At 38.7% G+C, this 24,303-nt stretch overlaps 1 protein-coding gene across 1 annotated transcript in view; it reads right to left on the bottom strand.

Annotated features, from left to right (window-relative positions):
- Positions 1 to 22,831, bottom strand: part of LOC114651938 (protocadherin Fat 4) — a 245,230-nt gene extending 222,399 nt beyond the window's left edge. The window contains exon 1 of the mRNA XM_028802039.2: positions 16,919 to 22,831. Coding sequence (XP_028657872.2) covers positions 16,919 to 22,018 — 5,100 coding nt within the window. The 5' untranslated portion in view covers positions 22,019 to 22,831. The remainder of the gene's footprint in view (positions 1 to 16,918) is intronic.
- Positions 22,832 to 24,303: the final 1,472 nt, after the last annotated feature.

Genomic DNA, 24,303 nt, shown 5'->3' with positions numbered 1-24,303 from the left:
CGACCTCCTTTTTTAAAAAAAAAAAAAAAAAAAAGTCACTAATCTGAAATTGTGGCGCAAGCTGAAGCATTCAAAATATTAGAGGAGCATCTGCAGTAAAACACGGTAGAGACTTTCTCCTTGCATGACTTTTAGAATAAACAAAAGGTTACTGAACAGCTGAAGCATGCTTTTTTTCTAACCATTGCTTGATCAGGCTTTCTTTACATTTTCTTTCTCACATTTTAGTTAATTTTATCAGACAATCAGTGTTTGACAATCAAATTTTTGTGAGAGATTCATCATCTGGGTTTATAATATGTGAGTCTTTAGAAGTTCTTTTATAGGTTGCAGTTCTTCAGATAGAATGATAACATTGACAAACATTAATTCAAAAGACATGAACCTTAGTTTTGTTAAATCTACATGAAATTCATATGGTACTTTCAACATAACCTTTATTTGTCACATTACTATGTTAAAATCTGCTTTCTCCCACCTAGAAGTAGTGTTTTGATATTACAGAGGCTTCACTAATTGCAGCTTTTAAATCAAGCCCAAAGAACTGCTGCTACGTTTGTTCATAGTACGTTTTACTTTCTGCACCTCTAGTAGAAGTGAAAATTTTTGTAATGGAAGCAACATTTCAAAAAAGTCTAAATTAGCATAAGTCTGTCCTAATTAGGGTGAACATAAGAAATGTAATGATTTACTTCGTGAAGTTGAAGTACATAATAAACAAGAATAGTTAAGCCAAATGTTTTAAAAACTTAAATGTCTGCTTCAATTTAAACATTTAAGGTCGAAATATTCTCGATTGTAAAAGAAATTAGTCATTTTTCACTCTTTGATAGATGCTCACAGAGGGATAGATTCCTAATAAAGCATCAAAAAAACAAAAAAATATATATGTTCATAATCATCGACTTTGAAATAGTTAATCCACATGCTTATGTTTGAAATGTGTCATTTTTAACTTTCTTGAAGCGGCTCTCATATGATATCATCCATCCATCTATCCATTATCCAACCCGCTATATCCTAACTACAGGGTCACGGGGGTCTGCTGGAGCCAATCCCAGCCAACACAGGGCGCAAGGAAGGAAACAAACCCCGGGCAGGGCGCCAGCCCACCACAGGGCATGCACACACACACCCACACACACACCAAGCACACACTAGGAACAATTTAGGATCGCCAATGCACCTAACCTGCATGTCTTTGGACTGTGGGAGGAAACCAGAGTACCCGGAAGAAACCCACACAGACACAGGGAGAACATGCAAACTCCACACAGGGAGGACCCGGAAAGTGAACCCAGGTCTCCTAACTGCGAGACAGCAGCGCTACCCACTGCACCACCGTGCCGCCCGCATGTGATATCATCTATTGTTAAATTCTGCTCTGTATTTGTAATATTTTTATTTTACTGTTATACTATATTGAGGATTAGTTGTGTTTTGTTCTGTGTATTGTATTGTATTGACCCCCTTCTCTTTGACACCCACTGCACGCCCAACCTACCTGGAAAGGGGTCTTTCTTTGAACTTAATTTCCTAATGTTTCTTCCATTTTTTTCCCTACTAGGGTTTTTTTTTGGGGGGGGGAGTTTTTCTTTGCCTTCTTAGAGAGTCAAGGCTGGGGGGCTGTCAAGAGGCAGGGCCTGTTAAAGCCCACTGTGACACTTCTTGTGTGATTTTGGGCTATGCAAAAATACATTGTATTGCATTGTATTGTTAGGACCACTGGTAAAAAAGTAAACATCAAAAACAATATCATATTCACGATCAGCAACCTTGAAATGGCATAAAACAACACTCAACATGCCTGTTTTGTGAAAAGGAGTGACTTTAACCCCTCGTATAGCATTAGAGAGTGAACCCCTGGTGTCATCTGATATGGCATGTACAATTTCAAGTCCTTCTGATCATTTTTGCTGAAGACATTCATTAGTTTATTATTTATCCTATGGGTGTAATTTGCTGCAAAAAGTATTGTCCAAAAATAGCCTACAAATATGTTTTTTTTTTTAATCTGCAGGAACAACACCAAACATCTTGACATCTTGCATAACTAAACATGAATAGTATATCATATGTGGAGGGTTTTCTCTTAACTATGTGTCAGGAGGTGCCAGACAAGAATAAAATAAAGTGATTTCAAAGCATTCATAAGTAATCCTTGTGAACATTTTAAATAATTTCCATGAACACAATTTAAGTTTTCAATTGATTTACAAAATTTAGGCATACATTAAAATAATTTGACTATCATGATATATATATATATGTGTGTGTGTGTGTGTCTCCATGTGTTTCCATTCATCTTTAGCATGCATAATTCATGAATGGATCAACCAAAAGTGATTAAATTTGGTCATGGGTACTTCAGGTTTACTGAATAGATAAATACTGTATATGTATATTTTTAGCATCTTGTATTTAACCAGCCGAGATGGGCAAACATCACTCCTCTCTTCAGGTCACTACATTGGCTCCCTGCAACAGCATGCATTAAGTTCAAATCCCTGATGCTTGCTTACAGTGTAGTCAATGGGTCAGCACCTACATATATGGTGACACGGGTGAAGTCCTATACTCCTTCTCGCCCACTTGAGTCTGCCATGGAACAGCATCTGGTGATGCCGCATCTCAGTTCAGACTCTTTTCCTGTGTAGTTCCCAATTGGTGGAATGGGCGACCCACCTCCGTCCATATTGCTGGCTCTCTCATTGAATTTAGGAAGCAATTGATGACCCATCTGTTCTGTGAATATCTGTCTAATTGATAGAAAAAAAAAACTATGCTCTTTTATATTGTTGATTAATTTGTTGTTTAATTGCTTTATCAATCATAATCGATGACTGTACATTATTAGTTATTACATCTTTCATTTGTGGCAATCAACTTTTGTTACCTGTCATATTACATTAGCTGAACAAACAGGCTCTAGCCTAATGTTACTCGATTATGTTTACCTCTTTTGTAATTTGCTTTGGATAAAAACGTTTGCCAAGCAATTAATGTAAATGTAAATGTAAATGAAACCAAAGATGCAGAAAATTAAAAGGTCTACAAGTTAAATTTAAATTTTTTTTTTGTTCCAACCATTTTCTTTCTGCAATCATTTTAAGCTTATCACAGGGAAATGTTTTTCCTAAAATACATCTTGAATCTCAGTAATTCTTTGAAATGTGTTTACAGAATCCTCAGCCATGTTTGATCAATAAAGGAAACCACAAAATTTCTGGCAAGAAAGTATGACATGCTTACCTGTAAACAACAGCAGACACTACAAATATACAATATATACGTTGATTTCTAAATTGCAACTTCAACAGACTTTAGAAAATTGATTATTGTCCATGTATAAGGTAAAACTGGTGAGTACATAATGTAAACCAATAAATAAGACCCTGAGCATTATTTAACCATACTACATCTTGCAAAATTAACTATACCATTGTCTTACGGTGACAACTTATGATATTCAAACTATTTAATTCTGCTGCTGTATGCATTTGAATTTCCCCACGGAGTTAATACAGTTTATCTAATCTAACCTAATCTAATTTATTATGGGATTTATTATCTTGCTCTAATAACTTATTGTCTTGCGGGAACTGACTACTATGAATTACTTACTTAGATTATGTGCCATTACCTCATCCCTACAGTTTTTTACCTTGCACATCATTTATTCGCCACTAAAGAATAGACAGCATGCACAATACACTTTTTTTTCCACATCTCACCCTAGGCTCATCTAAAAACTTGGATTTACAGTATATAAAAAAATCCTTTCATTGCCTTCTGTGTTATTTTCTTGGACAATGTCAAGAGGGGTCTGAAATTACCCTGGTAATATCAAACAAAACATTGGAACCAGACATGGATGGGATACCAAATCCATATTTGGGCCTTCACATTCACACACACACACAATTTTCAAAACTCATTCAGAACAGGAAAATTGAAGGGTAACATTCAAAACTTCACTTGACTCCGTCAACCTGACTTTCAAAAAGCACTTTATTGTTATAGTTCAGAATGTTTCTTTGGTTTACGTTCAAGTTCATTGAGTCATGTGAAGTGTACAGTGAGATTCTTACACATTTCACAAACACATTACCACTCTGCAATGTCGTGATCAGAAAGCATTACTAGTGACAGAGAGAGAGATAGATAAATACATACATACTGTGGTCTGAACACACACCAGAATGACTAAAAAGGAATAAAATTAAAACGAAAAAAGCCTTCACCAAAAACTAAGAAAGTATATCTAGTATCACTTCAGATGTGACCAAAAAATTTGGAAATTGAGAAGCTTCATCTGACTCCCCAGCATGTCTTTGAACTGTGGGTGATACAAGTGAGTCAGTGTCTGCTAGAGTTTTAAGTAAATTGTTGACCCAAACTCGTCAGATGAGAGTAAGTGTGGGTATGTCCATGAGTGTAACGTATTATGTATTAGTGCCCCCTTCAGGTGTTCATTCCTGCTTTGAACCTGCTGTTTGTATAAACTCTCTGACTCTCGTTTGGATAAAGCACATTCTGTCAAGAGTACAATGAATGGATAATAGAAGTCTGCAGAATTGCCTGAGATAACAGTAAATGTGCTGGGCTCATAAAATTAACCATATAAAATAAAAACAAAACCACCATGTACAATCTAAATGTTCTAATACATTTATCTTATTGTTCAAATTAATAGCAATCAATACCCATAAAATGAAATATGATGTATGGTAATTTTCAAAACAAAATAAATTGCTCAAACCACATACTTTTACATTTCAGTGTCATACCATTTAAATACTGTGGTATACCATAAGAAGTAACCGTAATCAATTTTTTACAATGAGTTCTGATTAAAATTGGTAGCCTACCCTGATTGGTCTAAATTGGTTCCATATGTGTGAAGAAAACATGAAACATGTAAAGAATTATGCAATTGCTAAAAATATCAAATGAATGTAAAAAGGGTTCTCAGAGAGAATCTTAGCATTTATTCATCTCAAGCCGTCATTTATTCCAAGAGGTTTTTTTGTTGACTTCAAGTATTACCCAGCAGCAGCATAATGTACTGTAGGATCCTTCTAGGAGCAGGATGGCAGTGCATTTCACACAAAACTTAGAAAGTAGCTTATTACTCCCAATGCAGAAATAGTGTAAAAAGCAGACAAAAATAAAATGTTCCCACTTTGTAGTGTCCTAAAAGGATGTGAACACAGTGGGATGATGGTCTGTCCAGTGTATGTTTTTGCCTTGTGCCTAGCACTATAGGGTTAGGCTCCGGCTCCCACACCCCTGTAACTGATTACATTTATACAAAAATGGATGGTTAGATGGATAATCCAAAGTATGATTTGCTTTTACTCTGAGTATTTTCTTAAGACACATTTTTACTTCCATTAAACATCTCACCACATCTTTGTTATAGCGAACCTATGCATTATCCTCAGAAGTTTGTTATTTAAAGTTTGAACCAACAAAGACAAACAATGAAGTCTGTTTGCACTCACTCGTCTTGGTGTTTTCTAATCACAAACACTTAAAAACATTCAAAAGTGAACTACAGGATGTAGAATAATGTCTGGTATAAATGATATGCATGTTGATTGGAGAGACCCAATTTATGCATAAAAAAATAAAAAGGGACAATGATTTAAGTATTGTCCTTTATTACATTCCAGATAATTTAGTAAACTATCAGTCTATTGAATGGTAACAAAATTTCTGACCTCTAAATTTATAAGCCAATGGTCCCACTCTTATCTTGTATTACATTAAAATATTTCATAAATTACACAATACGACATTTTAATAGCTGCTTGATCTGAATTCAGGGTCACAGAAGGCCATAGCCTATTCTGGCAGCACAGGGACCATTAAAGTAACCAACTCTGAACACAGTGCCAGTCAAATGTAAATGTTGTAACCAAAACAGCAAGGAATTATTCTGAGATATGGCATATTCTGAAGTCATTTCCTATTTTATGGAATTGTAGTCATTGTCATTATACACTAACTCTATTGTAAGCATTAATTTAAAACATAAAAAGGCAAACGTACTGAAACAACATACTTTTACAGGATTTACTATTTCAGGATCTATCTGGTAATGATATAGCTTTAACTACTTAACATTTTAGTTGAATTAAAATAATAGTTGAAATTATTAAACCATCTAGATGTTTCCTAATTTAGTAGTGATGGCAACTTTAAAACATCTGAGTTAGCAGATGTCCTTCCTATTAAATATTTGAAGTGATATTTTGGGTGATATTTGAGAAGTCGACAATACATGTACAAAGACCTCAGAGGTCAGGATGGAGACACTGTGGCTGTAAAATAATAGATTTTAAGAAGCCCTGCTAAAAGTGAATTTAAATGATGAAATTGGTGGGTGAAACACGTTTATTTAAGAAAAATAATATAATTAATTTTGTCATGCATTAGTGCAAGGCTAATAAATATAGTGTGTCCAAAAAGCATTTTGCAAACTCTCTATTTTGTTAAGGTCAGCTCAAATGTTGCCTCGTATCATTGTAATAATTATTATTTTAACACATTATATTATTATTATTATTCAAATATCAGAAATATTAGTCAATTATTATTTATTTATGTCCGAAATGTTAAATATTCCAAGTAACCAAATACTGTATATCCTCATCTCTTTCTTTCCTAATCTAGGTAAAAGCATCTGGGAGTCTTTTTGCAGGGGTGTCATCAATTTAGGACGACCTGTCCATATGTTCTTAAATTCAACCATCTGCAAAAGAAAACTCATTTTTAATCAGCAATGATAATCTGTGCCTTCCAAGGAAAGCCTGGAGTTTGTGAAGATGATCTAATTTTACAGTCTGACCCAATTTCCATCAACTACTATTTTTTTTTAAGAAATAGAAGAGGGAGATTCTAGTTGTGAATGAAACAGGATGCTCTACTTAACTCTATATGGTGTTAGGCCAACACGTGTGCAATAATAATCATTGTTCATTTAATTTAAAATAATATTGCTATTTATTAAATGCCTGGATTTATGACGGCTAATGTCTTGAATAAATCTCTTCATCAAACAACAAGCATTCACATTTTTTTTGTGCTAAAGTCGGACAGTGAACATTAATCTGGATAAGACAGTCCATTAATTTTTTCATAACCCCACAAAAATTAAATACAAATCCCTGGAGCAATCTGTATAATAAGTATTGCCCATTCTACATGGACATTATGCTATCTGCAGCAGTGTTTAATATGAAACGTGGTACATTTTATTAATAGGTGATATATTCATTTACACTTTTTTCTCCGCAGGTCCACAGGGATCCCTACAGGCACATGTCAAAATAAAATTTGGGCTGACAGCCTGGAGATTCTGTTCCAAACAGAAAATAAAAGGGGCCAACACATGTAGATGGTATGTTCAAAATGCTCATTAATAGTCTGGTCATCATGGGTCTCTCACAAGGTCCATCAATAAAAGGTGTCTCCTGGTAGGACATTATCAGTCTCCACGTATGTAATTCTTGTTTTAAATATCGTGCCAAAGTTGGGGAAATCTAACCATTAGCAATCCTTTTAGAGCATTCATCCATTTTCTAACCAACATATCCAAATTAGGACAACAAGTAGCAGGTACCTATCCTAGAATCACAAGGAAGAGCACGTTATTACACACACTGGGCAGAGCCGACTTCACACATCCGCATAAAGGGCCAGTTTGGAGTTGGCAATAAACTAGTATGTAGCCTCTTGGATTTTTACTTCCCATTTACAGAATTCCAAGGATAAGAAATGTAATAATATTATGAAATAAAATATGGCACTAAAAGCCATCCATTTCATCAAAGTCAAAGTGAAGTATTTCATGGGTAGCCTTCCTATAATAAAAAGCATCAAGGTCTAAATAATTGTATGAAACTTTTGAAAAATTGATAAAATAATGTTAATAAGACCAGCATCTGATTGTCAGTTAATTAAAAAAGAGGCCACAGACCCTACCTATAGCATTTCAGCTGTTAGATTTAAAAAATTAATTATACAAGGTCAATAAAAGTGGAAACGTGCATGGTTATCATCTTTCATCTGCGGGTAGGAGGGGAAAAGGCAGAACACTGATTGCACACTTAAAACAATTGGGAGTACAGTCTACAGGCAATTTTAGTTTCTGAATTTATTTTTTTGTCCCAGGCTAAAAAGTCTTGTCTCGTCCCAGGTTTTTTTTTATATAATAGAGAGATATATTGCATTTTTTGGTTTTCCTTAAGTTTTTGTGCTTTTCATGACCTAGTTGACTTATAAGTGTACTCATGCCTGAGTTCGTAGGCGAATGAAGTAAACCTGGCTTAACTCATTCTTTTGTCAGTCTTGTTATAAGACCTGAGTGATACTCCACTAGCTATCCTTTTGTCAAGTATCTCTTCTGTTTAAACAGTTAGTTGCTCCATCCATTATTTATTTATTGTATTTTTTTTATACATTAACTGAACCCAGACATTCTGCCTTTCCTCACAAGCCTCTTCTACTCCAGCCTAGAGTAGGGCTGAGATACAGAGGCTGGAAGATTCTTCCTACTTCCCTCCATAAAAGGTGAAGCTCACAGTGTCCCATACAGTAGTTTAAGCTTAATTATTAGATAGATAGATAGATAGATAGATAGATAGATAGATAGATAGATAGATAGATAGATAGATAGATAGATAGATAGATAGATAGATAGATAGATAGATAGATAGATAGATAGATAGATAGATAGATAGATAGATAGATAGATAGATAGATAGATAGATAGATAGATAGATAGATAGATAGATAGATAGATAGATAGATAGATACTTTATTAATCCCGATGGGAAATTCATGCATCACACAAGGTATGAACCAGCTCCTGAAATAAGATAGAACAGCACTGGCCGTTATAGCAAAACAGCATGTGTAAGACAGTCACCAATAAAGTATTATTCATTTCTAAGTAATGTGCTACATAGGATTTTAAAGTGTAAGAGTTCTGTTTCAATTCTGCCTCCAGCTCACTCTGAGTGACCCTGAGAAAGTCACTTCATCTACTTGTAAACAGTTTTAATGTATCCTGACCACATAAACTGTCTTGAACAAAGGCATAAACCAAAATAATAAAAATTGTTATTTGAATATACAGTTATAACAAAACAGCATCAGCATATACCTTGGCCTTACTAGATCCCGGATAGATTGATGACTCTGGGGGAAGTTCTGCTAAAACAGACCTTCATGTCCCAGAGTGCAATAAGGAGTTAGAGAAAAAGAACTGAATGATCTTCCTCTAATTTTATTTTGACAAAATCTCTTGCAGCAGAACTTGGATGAAATTACAGGGAAAGAGAACAAACCATGTGCTCAGCCTGTATTTATTATAAAAGAATAATAGGGCACCTTTATCAGCACAGGCCATCTGCATTCCCTTCAGTTTAGTTCAAGTATTCTGGCAGGAATGCAGAGGTTCCCTACTAAAAATGCCGCCTTTGCAAAGAAGAAATTCATTGCTGCTTCCTTCTGTCTTTGTCACTGAAGCAGTTAAATGTTGCCTTAAATCTGTCATTACCTCTGGATGGCAATGAGCCAGCAAATCAGTCCAACTTCCATGATGCTGATGAAATGACCCTAGGAGGTGCATTGGCACTTAAACACACACAAACACACACACACACAGAAGGAAATGCAAACACACAAAAAGTATGTCCATTATCCTGACATTACAGTACAAAATACACAGAAACAACTCATAAAAGAGGACCCCTCTGCTACGTAAACTGGCAGGAAATGGTTGGAAAATCGTTATAACAAAGGACTATGTTAACCAATCAAAGAGCAAGTCATCAATTCAGGAAGAAAGCAACTATTTCAGGGCTCAGAACACAAGAATTGTAAGCTACAAAGGCCTTTCATAACTAATTTCCTCGTACAACACCCTCAGAAGGCTTCAAGGATGTTGAAGATTGTGACCACTGATACTGCAAGCGTCACATAAAAGTCTGGATGATTTGCTATCTTAAAATAACAAAGCAACATTCAAGCACAAACTACAGTTACAAATTGTTGTTCAAGTGCCCAGAACAAAACAAAGCCTAATTACGTTTTCTTTTTTCTTTTACAAACAATAGAAGACAACCTAATCATTTTGGTTTGAGCTTGAAGCAGAAAATACATAGACGCAGAGAATTTTTTTTTACTGTTTTTTTAGGGTAGGTTGCACAGTAATTTTAGAGAGAATAACATGAGGTTGTCATTTTGGCTGGCAAGAGCAGGCATCCGCTTGCAAAATGCTGTTTTTCATAATCCTGGAGGCCATGCATTGAGCCATGAATGGCTGCAATGTTCTTTTTATTTATTCTTCCTACATTCCTAGATGAGTTTCAATGTTGAATGTAAAACACAAAAATATTGTGGATGATGATACCTTTATGTGTTTAGTAGTAAATAATTGCTGATCAACATTTCTACAACTCGGCACTGGTGAATACTGTATAAGACCAGCTACACAGTCCTGAGCCTCAGCCAAAGGATCACACTGCAGATTAATTTTATCATTTACCCCAGATCATGTGATAATTTTTCGGATTAAACTGAATTTTGGTTTTCCCCGTTTATGTTGCCAGTTGTTCTTATCTTTCGCTACATTAGGACCTCAAAAGTCATCAGTTTATTAAACTTTATTCCACAGATAATTTGTATTTCTACTGCTACTTTCCTGAATGTTTAAAGTGGTCTGATTCTACCTTTTGAGAAAAGTGTTATTCAACAAGTGAAGTGGTGCAACATAGTGCCTGTCTCACACCTCCTGGAGACTGGATTCAAAACTTGATCACTGTCAGTGCGCAGTTTATGTGCTCTCCCATTGTCTATTTGACATTTCTCAGAGTATTCCAATCTTCTCCAAAATACAAAAAAATTGTGCATCTCAAGCTCATTAGTGGCACAACTGTATATGGTTGGTTCTTGTTTGTACTCAGTGCAGCCAGAATAGGATCAAATTTCTCATAGCCTTACAATAGACTAATCAGGTTAAAAAAGTTATGGCCAGATGGATACATTGAACTCCCTCCCTAAGACAAAAACTTAGTTTTTTTTTTTTTGTTATATATTAGCTTTTCTACTCATATCTTCAAAGACACAATTGGCAATTCTAATTTAGTCCCATATTAGCATGGCTGTGTACTAGAGTAGGCCTTACAATGGTCTGTCTTGGCTCCGTACTTAGGCACAGTAATGGATGGGTTCTACCCCAACCCCCCAACCCAAAATTGCATTGGATAATGGATGGATGGATGGATGGATATTGTATTCACAGAAATGACTTATGTACACTTTGAAATCACTTCAGTTTTTTTCTCATTGGAGCCTTCTGTCTTACTGGCATGAGAACCCTTATCACCATATAATATATCATTCATCTCATCCGGATGTCTAGTTATGCAAGACTTTGAGCTTTTTGGGGTCCCTAACTATTTTTGACACTATACACCAGAAAATCGCTACTTTTTGGGCCATTCTTTGACCATATTTTGTTTAGGAAATTATACTTGTGTATTATAGAGTAAACTAATAGGTGTCTTCAACAATAATTATTAGAAGGACTTGAAGATGATGTGCATGTCACACCAACTGACCCCAGGGTTCACCCCTTACTGGGATGTGAGGTGTAAAAGTTACTCCTTTTCACCAAATTTTTAAACAATGGATATCAGTAAGGGCGGCATGGTGGCACAGTGGGTAGCGCTGCTGCCTCGCAGTTGGGAGACCTGGGGACCTGGGTTCGCTTCCCCGGTCCTCCCTGCATGGAGTTTGCATGTTCTCCCCGTGTCTGCGTGGGTTTCCTCCGGGCGCTCCGGTTTCCTCCCACATTCCAAAGACATGCAGGTTAGGTGGATTGGCAATTCTAAATTGGCCCTAGTGTGTGCTTGGTGTGTTTGTGTGTGTCCTGCAGTGGGTTGGCACCCTGCCCAGGATTGGTTCCTGCCTTGTGCCCCGTGTTGGCTGGGATTGGCTCCAGCAGACCCCAGTGACCCTGTGTTCGGATTCAGCGGGTTGGATAATGGATGGATGGATGGATATCAGTAAAATAGGGATGTGGAGTGCCCCTTTATACTACTTCAAGGATACTAAGCATGAATTTGATCATATTTTTAACATTTGATTTTATCAGTGGTCCTAGCCCTCTAAGAAGCACACCCAGAATATAAACATGTGGGGTATTGTTTTGGACTATATTGAGGTCAGTGATTACGAATATGATCCATCCATCCATCCATCCATTCTCTTCTGCTTATCCGAGATCGGGTCGCGGGGGCAGCAGCTTGAGCAGAGATGCCCAGACTTCACTCTCCCCTGCCACTTCTTCTAGCTCTTCCAGGGGAATCCCAAGGCGTTTCCAGGTTAGCCGAGAGACATAGTCCCTCCAGCGTGTCCTGGGTCTTCCCTTGGGTCTCCTCCCAGTTAGACGTGCCTGGAACACTTCACCAGGGAGGCATCCAGGAGGCATCCTGATTAGATGCCCGAGCCACCTCATCTGACTCCTCTCGATGTGGAAGGAGCAGTGGCTCTACTCTGAAATCCTCCTGGATGACCGAGCTTCTCCCCCTGTCTTTAAGGAAAAGCCCAGGAAACTCATACGAATATGATGTTATTTTTAATATTTGATCCTTTGCTATAGGTCTAGCTCTTTATGATCCTCTATCAGAGGGTGAAAAGTGACAAATTTCTATGGAAAATATTTCGACTTTAAACATTTAAAGCACACATTCAAATATTTAAAATATTTGATAAAACTCTTCTTGTTTATTATATACTTATGTCTCATGAAGTAAATCATTACATTTCTTATGGAAACACCCCCCCCCCTCCCCCCCGAATTAGGGTGGATTATGCTAAATCTTTTTCACAGAACTGATATCCTCAGTGTTGCTTTTTGAAAATATCTGAGCAATTCGAAACTAGCTTGTTGCTACTCAATACTAACACAAGCTGATTTAAATGATTGTGGTTACTGCTTCTGCCACACAGCTCTAGAGTCTTGAGATTAAATCTCAGTCTGGTCACTGTCTCTATGGAGTTATGCCTGTTAATTTTGTGTCTGCATAGGCTGCCTCTGTATGAGTAAGTGTGGATGTGTGTGTTTGAGTAGTAGTAGCAGTAGTAGTAGTAGTAGTAGTAACAGTAGTAGTAGTAGTAGTAGTAGTAGTATTAGCTCTGACTTGAATACAGAGTTCACTGAAATTCTTACTTGCATGTCCTACCAACATCCAGCACAATCTAAGGTTGGTCCCTGGTCTATATCCAACATGGTAACCCAGTATTAAAAGATGAATAAATTGAACTCCCTCCCTAAGACAGAAACTTGTGTATTTTTTGTTATTTATTAACTTTTCTGCTTATATCTTCAAGACACAATTTTGGCAAAAAAACAGGGATTTGGGACAAAACAGTTCACAAATCCCTATTCCCTAATTAAAATATCATTAATTTGAGATATGAAATGCGCTCAATGGAGGACTATCTACCACTGCGTGTTAAATTATTTGATGTATCAATGACTCTTTCTGTGAAGAAAAACATTTTAATGCTAACTGCAAGGCTGGCAAAAGAATGAATATAAATGAAGGTGATCTGTGTATAGAATGCACATTTTACTTCTTTATTCATAGCTCTAATTATGTGAAATTTTCTCTGTTTTATAATTAAGGTATGTATTTTTGTAGCGATAATTTCCTTGTTGTCATTTGCATTAAATTTACAGTCTTCATTTGCTTTCAAGTTCTGACTGAATGAAATATTCAGTATTGGAAGTGTCTCTGTATTTATTTCACTGGTAAAGTTTATGTGTTTAGTAAAGCAATGTAAAGTGTCTCTCAGTGAAGTAACCTGAACAGGCAATTTTTTTTCATCATCTCCTTTTAACAACAGCACAAGGACCACAAAAAGAACAAAAAGCTGTAAGAAGATCTGTTTCTTTATATATATCACCATGTTGAAACCAAGTTTGGAGCTGTCAACAACATCAATAAGAAAATGAACTGTGCTACCTAAATAAATAAATAAGTCACGTGTATAGAATGACCAACTATCGCAGAATCACTTTACCATATAAAAAAAGAACATACATAATTTTTAAAGCACCAGCTGTTAGAAATATATTTACTTATTCCATATTTACACAGCCAGATGGCCTTGCAAATCATATTGAACAGAAGATGAGCACAGCATTGATTTCCAACATTTTCATTTCTAACAAACTGTTTTTTTAAGTAACATTCCAAGAAGTCTCTGATTGCAAAAAAATAGCCGCCAAAGCATCTAATTACACTCGTACCCTTAAAAACCTCCATGCTTATGCTAAGATTGACAACTAGTTTGCAAGTGATAATGCAAGACAGATTTGTGCTTTATTTTTTTTTCAGAGCAGCACAGTAAAATCATTTTTTCTTGAGCTAAAAAAAATGCATTCGTAAACTGAAAACATCAAACCTATAATAACATGAAATTTTAGCTTCTAACTGAAATTTCCTAAATGCATATATAGCAACACATTTGTTTTTGATTTAAGGAGCGGTTGGTGCTCAGCCACCCAAACTGGGTTTAGGATTTCAGTGTGCAAGTTCAGAGGACTTGCTTTTTATCCCCAAAGGCAAATTAAAAAAAAGAGGCTTGAGGAGGTGCATCATTGAATTTATAGGGAATAGACATCTTGTGTTACAGAATAAAAATATGTCAAGGCAAAAAAACAATAGTTTTCTTTAGAAAGGTTCCATGAATGCCATTCCTTAATTCCCTATGGCCCAAACCTGAGGAAACAACCCTGATAACCAACTTAATTGAGGGCACTTTAATTTAATTTTATAGATGATTCTGCTAACTGTTTACAGGAGCTACTGCATTAATTCAGGAATTTGCATCAATCTGCTCCATCAAGAGTCAGACCTAATTTTACACCTGCGAGCCATTCTGATTCAGCGTGGTACAATGCCACAAGGTATGAACACTGAGAAAACCAGAGGCATGGCAGTTTTGAGATCTTATTTCCGTTCAGGTTCAAGTCACTGACTCCTTTAGAATATTGAATCCTTATGGTGTACATGAGTGCCCTAATCCATTTATTCAACTCATATATACTTGTATCAGTTTTGCAAAACCAAATTAATGAGACACAAAATATTTATATTTAAACATGTAAATTAAAAACATTAATGAAAAACTATAAATATATACATACACTGACTTTTGCCATTTTATGTTTATGTGTGTTTGACTATCAATGTATCTATATTATAAACTGTATATATATTGTATGCTTATAAAGGGCAGAATGGCAGCATATTGTTACCTCTGCCATCTTACAGCTTCAGAGTCCTGAGTTCAAAAACTGTATGCAAAGAGTATGTGTGTCCTCACGTCATACATGTTTGTGGGTTCTAAAAATGGATGGAATGATATATTGTACACTGTTTCACAGTTCTAGGAAGAGGAGGAGGTTAGGAGCATTCGAGGAAACTGCATTAAATTCCCAGCCTGGTCAATTTTTGTATTGGTTTGTTAGATTGTTCTTTCCATTTGCTCCCCATATCACAAAGATATAGGGGTTAGGTTTGTTAATGACACTAAATTGATCTAGGATGAGTGTATGTGACTGTGTTCAGTATTGGATCCACACCCATTCAGGACTAGTTCCTAAAATGTGTCCATTGCTGCTGGGCTAGGCTTTGGCCCAAGATGACTAGTAAATACATACATTTTCTTCCTTAATTTGTCCAGTTCATAAAAGAGGAGGATGTGGGCACATAACCACGTTTGGCATACTTAGGCATAAGAGATGTACCAAGACTAGATGGGGCATTAGTACCACACAGGGAACACTCACAAACACTGAAATTCATTCCTGCTAAGTTAGTTAAGACTCACCAATTTGCCTAACATACACACGTTTGCTGAAGGAATACCAAACCTCCCAGGGAAAGACCAATGAATAGGGAGAGCATTCAAATTCCACATAGACATTGGCAACATTGGAACTGAATCTCAGAATTCTAGAATTGAGAGGATAGTTAATATTCTTATAGATAGATAGATAGATAGATAGATAGATAGATAGATAGATAGATAGATAGATAGATAGATAGATAGATAGATAGATAGATAGATAGATAGGGAATTATGTGGTTCAGAAAAGGGACAAATGTTTATATATATTGCAGTTTCATGTATATATGCATGTGTGTGTATGTGTTTGTCTACTTTAAAGATACATGTGGGTGTAACATTTGCGTACTGTATAGTGTACATCCATAAATATCTTTATTCATTTACATTATATATTTATATATACATACATATACACATATATAAGAAAACTAACAGATTCATTCAGAATTCAAAACATTTCAAAAACTTAATTGTGAGAAGTCATTGTGCATAAAAACCTACCCTTGCTGCCAATCAGAAAATCTAATAATTTAGACAAAATATAGGGAGATTACTTGCTGACTAGAAAGAGGGCCTTAGGTTTGTGGTGTGGGCATGTACGTGATCAAATCATGAATTTTCAGGTCCTACAGTCAACAGATGTCTGCTGCTGCTGTGTCTCCTTCACGATGAATGTGAAGGAGAGAATCAAAAAGTGGCATCCCTACTGAAACAGATGTTTTGTTTGAAGTGACAGCTGCTGCATTAAAAGCCAGTTCGGTTTCTCTTTTCATTGGGCCCTATCTCTTTATCAGACTGCAAACACAAGCATGTCCCCCATCTGGCTAAGAAACATGCCCTCAATCAAGCAAGAATTCTCAGGTCAGTGCTACCTTTTTGCATGTTGATCACAATCAGGGTACTTTTCACTTTATTTTTTTAACAGATACATATAACTGTGCAATATTTTAAAGTATGAAAAGTAACATCCCCTTACCTCAGCCCTCTGTGTCCGAGGCAGACTGGAATCTGTCTCTATTGCATAAACATCCACAAGGTACAAGTTGGAGCCCCTCTCCCGGTCTAAGACTGCAGCCGTCTGAATGATGCCAGTATGTCGCCCTATGGTGAACAGCCTGCCAACAGTTTTTCCATTGCAGCGTACCGACACAATGTAAAATTCCACTAATGCCTCCATACCTCTGGGACTAGATGCATCCAGTGATATGACATTAGTCCCGACTGGTTCTCCTTCCCTAATTATAGTAATGTATTTAGGTTGTGAAAACACAGGCCCTTCAGATCCCTGCAGAATGATGGTCAGCTCTGTGCTAGAGGTTCTCCTCTCTGCTCCCAGGTCAGCAGCAGAAACAATAAGGCTGTACAGAAGTTTGGAAGGAACCAGAGGAGAGGCCACTCTGATGTCTCCACTATAGCGATCCATGCTAAACGTATCAGAGTTTCCGCCAACCAGCTCATACTCCACTTCGCCATTGGCACCTTCATCTGGGTCAAAAGCCACAATTGTAGTGAGGATCGAGCCAATGACAACACTCGGCTCTGCAACCAGAGCATTCTGGGAGATGAATACCGGTCCATTATCATTAACATCTGTCACCCAGATAGTTACATTCTTGAAAGCAGAACGCCTAAATTCCACTGGAACAGCCTGATCGGTGGCTTTGATAGTTAACTCAAACAGATTTGAAAATTCTCTGTCAATTTCTGAATGAGTAAATATTGTCCCAGTCATGGGGTCAATGACAAAGTGATTTCCCCTTGGAGTCTGCTGAATTATTGAATATTCCAGCTCACCATTTATATCTGCATCCGTGTCATGGGCAGTGACCGACATTACTGAAGTACCAATTGGAATATTTTCTATAATGGATTTGAAAATGTCATCAGGAGGGAAACTAGGTGGGTTGTCATTAAAGTCTCTGACTTGTATAACTAATGACACCGAAGATGACTTTGGAGGCCTCCCTTTGTCCATAGCAGTTATGTTCAGGGTATAAAGGGACTGTGTTTCATAATCCAGTTTCCTAACAAGAAATATGCTCCCTGTGTTTGGGCTGATACTGAATGTCCCATGGCTGTTAGTAGCAGTGATCATGTAAATTATTTCCGCATTGTCACCCGAGTCAGAGTCAGTGGCTGTAACAGATGCCACCAGCTCCCCAATTCTCATGTTTTCTAGGACATCCACAATCAAGGTGGATTTTGGGAATGAAGGTGGGTTGTCATTTTCATCTAACACCGTGATGCTGAGCGTACAAGATGATGAAAGAGGTACATGTCCAGAATCGGTGGCCAATATGGTCAGACTATAAGAAGCCGTAGCTTCGTGGTCAAGTCGGCTGATCAGTGTCACCTGCCCTGTGCTACTGTCGATTGCAAACTTTTTTTCTTCATTGCCACTGCTGATATAGTAGTGGAGCAGACCATTTTTGCCTTCATCAACATCTGAGGCTGAAACTCTTAACACTTGTGTCATGTTTAGTGCGGATTCAGAAATGCTAGCTTTATAAATATCTTTTGTAAATTTGGGTGAATTGTCATTAATATCTTGTATGTACACTTGTACTTTGGCATGATCTTTCAATGGTCTGGGTTCTCCTTGGTCTGACGATGCAACTGTAAAGCTGAAAACAGCCGCTCCCCTCTGTCGCATTAACACCTCTCTGTCCAACTGTTGTGTGCTGGTTAACGCTCCAGATAGGCTGTTCAGTTCAAAGTGTTGCTGTGGGCTGTCAAAAGCATATCTTACAAGGCCATTAGGTCCAAAATCCTTGTCTTCCGCAAACACATGACCAACAAATGAGCCAGCAGCTTGCTCTTCTTTGAAATAAAAAACATAATTGGTGCTGTTGAACAGGGGTCGGTTGTCATTCACATCCTCCAAAATTACAGTTACATTCACTGCTGCAGTAAGTGCCTCTACTGCCTGGTCTGATGCCACCACGAGCAAGCTATACCTCTCCTGCACCTCTCTATCTAAATCCGCCTTGATATACAGCTGACCGTCAGGGAAAATGCCAAAAGAATCTTCTTTATTTCCACCTATAATAGAATAGGTTACCTCCCCATTCAAACCTGAGTCTTTGTCTGTGGCATGTACTTTAAAAAACTGAGTGTTCACTGGTTCAGATTCCAGAATAGTAACTTCATAAGACAAGTGGTCAAACACTGGGGGGTGGTCATTTACATCATACACATGGACAGTCACATTCAAGTTGGAGGTAAGCTGGGGGACACCCATATCAGACGCCAGAACCTCAAGGTTATATGATCCAAAAGTGACTTCGAGTGGACCAGTCAGAGAGATCTGTCCATGCTTTTCACTGATATGAAATAAGCCATTTGGGTTTTCTCTGAGGCTATAGACAATAAACCCATTTGTGCCCTCGTCGGGGTCAGCAGCTTTCACTTGCAGAATGGTGTGACCCGCCCTCCAGCTTTCAACTGCGCTGACATGTTCAACAGCATGAGGGAAGCATGGTGCATTGTCATTCAAGTCCTTGACAGTGATGTTCACCAAAGTTTCTCCTGTCACCTCCCCGCCTTTTGCTATGACTTTCAGTTGATAAAATGCCAGCTCCTCTCTGTCTATAACCCCAACTGTGCTAATTTGGCCCATGGAACTGTCTATTGCAAACAAGCCCCTTTGGTCTCCAGATGTGATCAGGTAGGTAATATTGGTGTTCAGGTCAGGTGTGGAGGCAGACACAGTGCCAACAGTGGTTCCAAAGTCGACATTTTCAAAAATAACAAAGCTGTAAGAGCTTTGTGTGAAGGCAGGTGGGTTGTCTTGTGTGTCAATGACAGTGACTGTGACAAGTGCTGGAGTTTGGGAGCGCAGATTCCCACTGTCTGCTGCAGTGACCTGTAGTTGGTAAGCTGTCTTTTGTTCCCTGTCTAGTGAAATTCTTGAAGTGATAACACCTGTAATGCTGTTTATTTGGAAGGCAGATGTGTCCCCTGCTGTGATGAAATATCTGACAGTCCCATTCTTGCCCAGATCTGGGTCTGTGGCTGAAACACTGGTGACATAGGAGCCAGGGGGTTCATTTTCTTTAATGTTTGCGAAATACTGTACTGGGTAAAAAACTGGGCTGTTATCATTTATATCTTTTAATGTGACATTAACTTTAGCCACAGAGGAAAGCGGCGGAGAGCCGCCGTCTGCTGCCTGGATGAACAGTTGATAAGTTTCTTTCTCCTCTCTGTCTAAAACGATTGCTGTGCTTAATCTCCCAGAAACTGGATCCAGACGGAAAAGATCTTTAAAAGTAACGGGCGTCTCCGAATCAAAAGCGAAACGCACCGTTCCGTTGGCACCTTTGTCGTTATCGGTAGCTGACAGCACCGTTATTTCCGTTCCCGGAAGTGAGTTCTCCGGGATGGAGAAGAGATAGACGCTTTGCGTAAAAGTAGGCACTTGGTCATTTACATCAGTAATGCTCACCAGGAGCTTAGTATAGGAGATTTTAGGCTGCACTCCTTGGTCTTTGGCACTGATGTTGAGAACAATGTCAGAGGCGACCTCTCTATCTAGCAAGGCGGCGCTGGTGACCAAGCCGCTGTTCTCGCTGATGGCAAACCAGCCTAAAGTATTTCCTGACACTATGGAGTAGCGCAGGTTGGCGTTTTGCCCTGAATCCCCATCTGTGGCCGACACCCCCTTAATGTAGCTGCCTTTGGGCAACTCCTCGCTGATGTTAACCCTGTATATACTTTCTTGGAAGACCGGCGGGTGGTCGTTAATGTCATTCACAAAAATCACTAAACTGGCTAAAGAGGATCTAGACACCGGCTGGCCGTTATCCGACACGGAGACAGTGAGGTTGTAAGAGGAAATGCGCTCTCTGTCCAGCACACTGGCCACTTTAATCAAACTTAAGTGCGGGACGGGGGAGGAATGCACGTCAAAGTGCCTCTGTTCGTTTCCACCCAAGATCGAAACAGAAATATTCCCGTTAGCGGTCGAGGAATCGGCATCCGAGACGGTCAGCAGGGCGACAACGGTGCCAATCTGCGCATTCTCGTCTACGGAGGCGAACTTGGACGTGGCGGGGAAGTATCTGAACTTGATCACTGGCTCATTGTCATTGACGTCCACAAGCCGCACTGTCGCCTCTGACCTACCTGAGAGGGCGGGCACTCCACCGTCTACAGCGTGAATAGTCAACGAGTATAACCTTTTGACTTCAAAGTCCAGAGGCTCCCTGATGCTGACGATTCCCACAATCGGGTCAATTTGAAACGGCGTGCTCTCAGGGTCCAGCGAGTAGCGGATGTCAGCGTTGGCACCCTCGTCCCTGTCGAGCGCCGCCACCCGCAGCACGCTAGCACCCACCTCTGAGTCCTCGGGAACGCTGCTCTCATAGTTCTCGTGTTCGAACACCGGAGGATTGTCGTTTACGTCCTGAATCGTTACGTTCACCTGCAAGTAGCCGACCTTCTTTGGGGTGCCTCTGTCCTCCACTTCGACCAGCAACTGATAGAATGGCGTGATTTCTCTATCCAGGCCTCCAGTGGACACCAAGTGCAGGAATGCCCCTTCTCCGCTGGGGTTAACGGTAATATCCAAGCGGAATTTGCCCAACTCGTTACCCTGCACTATCCGGTAAGTGGTGTGGTCCACGCCGTTACTTCCGATGTCTGCATCCGTCGCTGTGTCTAAAATCACCTGTCTTCCTCTGCTTGCATCCTCCTTAAAGGACACCACGATGGACGGATCGGGGAAGATAGGAGCGTTGTCGTTAATGTCCACCACTAAAATCCTCACTTCAGTTGGGTATGTCGGCTGACTGGACAGCACCACCACATTGATCACGTCACTTGGCAAACTTTCCCGGTCTATCACAGCTGTGCTATAAATCACACCTGTGGTCCCGTTGATCGCGAACAGTTTATGATTCTCGCTAAAACGATAGGTAAAAGTCGGCTTTGTTGGTATAGTACCCACATAGGTGCCCACGGGCTGTTCTTCCAGAACCCGAAACTCCTGACCCACCTGGCTGCCAGCTGCATCCTGCCAGTGAGTGCGCAAAAGGAACAGAAGCAAATAAAATCCGTGTCCAAAAAGCGCCATTGTCCTAGAGGCTGTCCACTCTTACCGGAGAATGCGCAATCGTCGTAAAACATTAAATATTTAAATCCAAAAAGATGCCATGCTGATGTTGACAGTATAGTGCAAATGTGTTCCTTCTTCCCCAGTCATTAAGTTACTTTTCGTCTCAAAACTCCTTATTGCATGTTCGATGTACTTTAATTTAACTTGCAGAAGTTAGTTCTAAGCAGGTACTCTTTTGTCAGTTGCAGGCGTCTCTCTCTGCTTGCTTCTCAGTCCGATCTGCAAAGTAAAGAAAACTATCAACTCGAATTATAAGTTCTGTGGATGCAAAAGAATCCTTTACTTGTCAGTTCCGAGGAGGTCAAGAAACTTTCCAGCTGTGCCCCTTCCGAGCTTTGCTTGTCATTACAATATGTCGCGTGTAAAAAAAAAAAGTACTAATTAAAAAAATAAAATGACAAGTTGCTCTTTACTTGTGAATTGCGCCTTTTTTCCTGTTATCAATATTCAGTGAAGCAGTGGCTCTTTGCCGTCCCGGGCGACCCAGTTTTCTTTCAGGAATCACGGCACGTCAGAAGGAGCACATATTTTTTTTCACTCTACAGCTCCGCACTTGAAACTGTCCGGAATAACTCTGGAGGTATCTGTAGTCCTTGATCGGTCAGCCACCTTTCTGCTTAGTTTAAGTCATTCCCCTTAACAGCTTTGCAGCGACGAAGTCCGACAACTCTCGGGTTCACAAGTCCCTCCTAAGAGAAGGACTATTGGCTATCCCAGCCCCTCCACGCCCCTTCTTACTTATCCCGAGCGCTTTGCACCCCTTCAGCACTCCGTGGGTCGGCGATTCAAATGTCTTTTACAAAAAGTGGCAGGCACTTACCAGGCAAGGGAGGAGGAGGAGGAGGAGATTGCTTTGGCTCCGGGACCGTTAGGCTCTTATAATAATAACTCAAAGTGGATTAGGCGGCTTGTCTTGGAATGCATATGGTCCGGCTCTCTTCTTAACTGTTTCAGAGTAGAAATTGATACTGCAGGTATTATGTTCTGACTCGAGGGCGTTGTACTTCTGTTTATTTATGAATAGAAAAAAGAACTCTTAATTGATCACCATAATATTAAAAATTAGACAAACTGCCGGTACATTTGTAATGATTTGAAACGCAGTTGTGCTGCTCAAACTGTACCGTGGCTTCAAGTATTTGAAATAATTAATGGACTGTCAGACCCTGTGTAGTTAGTCTTCTGCAAGAAGTGTCTACAGCTGTAAATAAATAAATAAAATAAAAATTATGCGGACATTACCTTACCTTCTTATTTACCCACAGTCACATTTAGTCCCTTCTTATATGCCTTTCTAAGTTTTGTCTCAGAAAGTAACGGCGTTTCTTAAGGTTAAAATGTATTCCATTTACGAATCCAGTCTAGTTCAGATCTGAATGTAGGTTTATATAGAGAGCCTTTTTTGCAAATGCAATTTTTTAAAGTCATGATTAAAGACTTTCTTTCTTTCTTTCTTTCTTTCTTTCTTTCTTTCTTTCTTTCTTTCTTTCTTTCTTTCTTTCTTAGAAAGTTTATGAGTGAACATAGTGTACATTCTTCCACGGGCAAGCACCCCGTCCAGGGTTGTTTCCAGTGTCGTCTGGATAGACCCTGTCAGAATAAATTTGTGTCACCTTTCCATTAATGTATGTCATTTTCTGAAATAGCTATTATCATCTTGTCCCAGACCCTTTCTGGCAGCTGAGGACACACAACAAAAACGCACCCAAGGCAGGAAGTCAGTCCACTGAAGGCAGTAATTTAGAGTTTCCAATTAATTTAATATGCATGTCGATAAAATAAAAACTGGACGCAGTCGGGCAGACAGTAACTCAGTTCGATCACCCGGAACGTTAAGCATCGAGCCACCCTAATGCACCTCATTAGTTTATTTAAACATTAAACAGTGTCTATTCTTGTTGTATAAAATCTTAGTTTTGTTTTAAATGTTGAAGCTATTATTTTTTTTAAAAGTCAGACAGATGTAGTGCCACGACCAAAGTTTAACTTATGAGTAAACATTGCCCTCTAGCGTCGTGTATGCGCATCACATTTTAAAAAGCTCTGCATGTATGACCATGGAACAAGCCTCTTTCTTTTTCAAATACAGTACTGACTAATTTTATCTGTTTTCATTATTAAGGCACTAATACAGACATCCATCTGAATTTCAAAACTTCTGAATAGCAGCTGCAGTTTGTAATCTGGACTCCTTTAGTTATTATGCTAACAGTAGGCATGTTTGTAATTTGCATAGTTTTGTG

The sequence above is a fragment of the Erpetoichthys calabaricus genome, chromosome 5 (genome assembly GCF_900747795.2).
Source record: "Erpetoichthys calabaricus chromosome 5, fErpCal1.3, whole genome shotgun sequence".
In the NCBI taxonomy this organism is placed as follows: Eukaryota; Metazoa; Chordata; class Cladistia; order Polypteriformes; family Polypteridae; genus Erpetoichthys; species Erpetoichthys calabaricus.
Note: the sequence above shows the minus strand (reverse complement) of the source record. Positions and strands in the feature narration are given on the sequence as shown.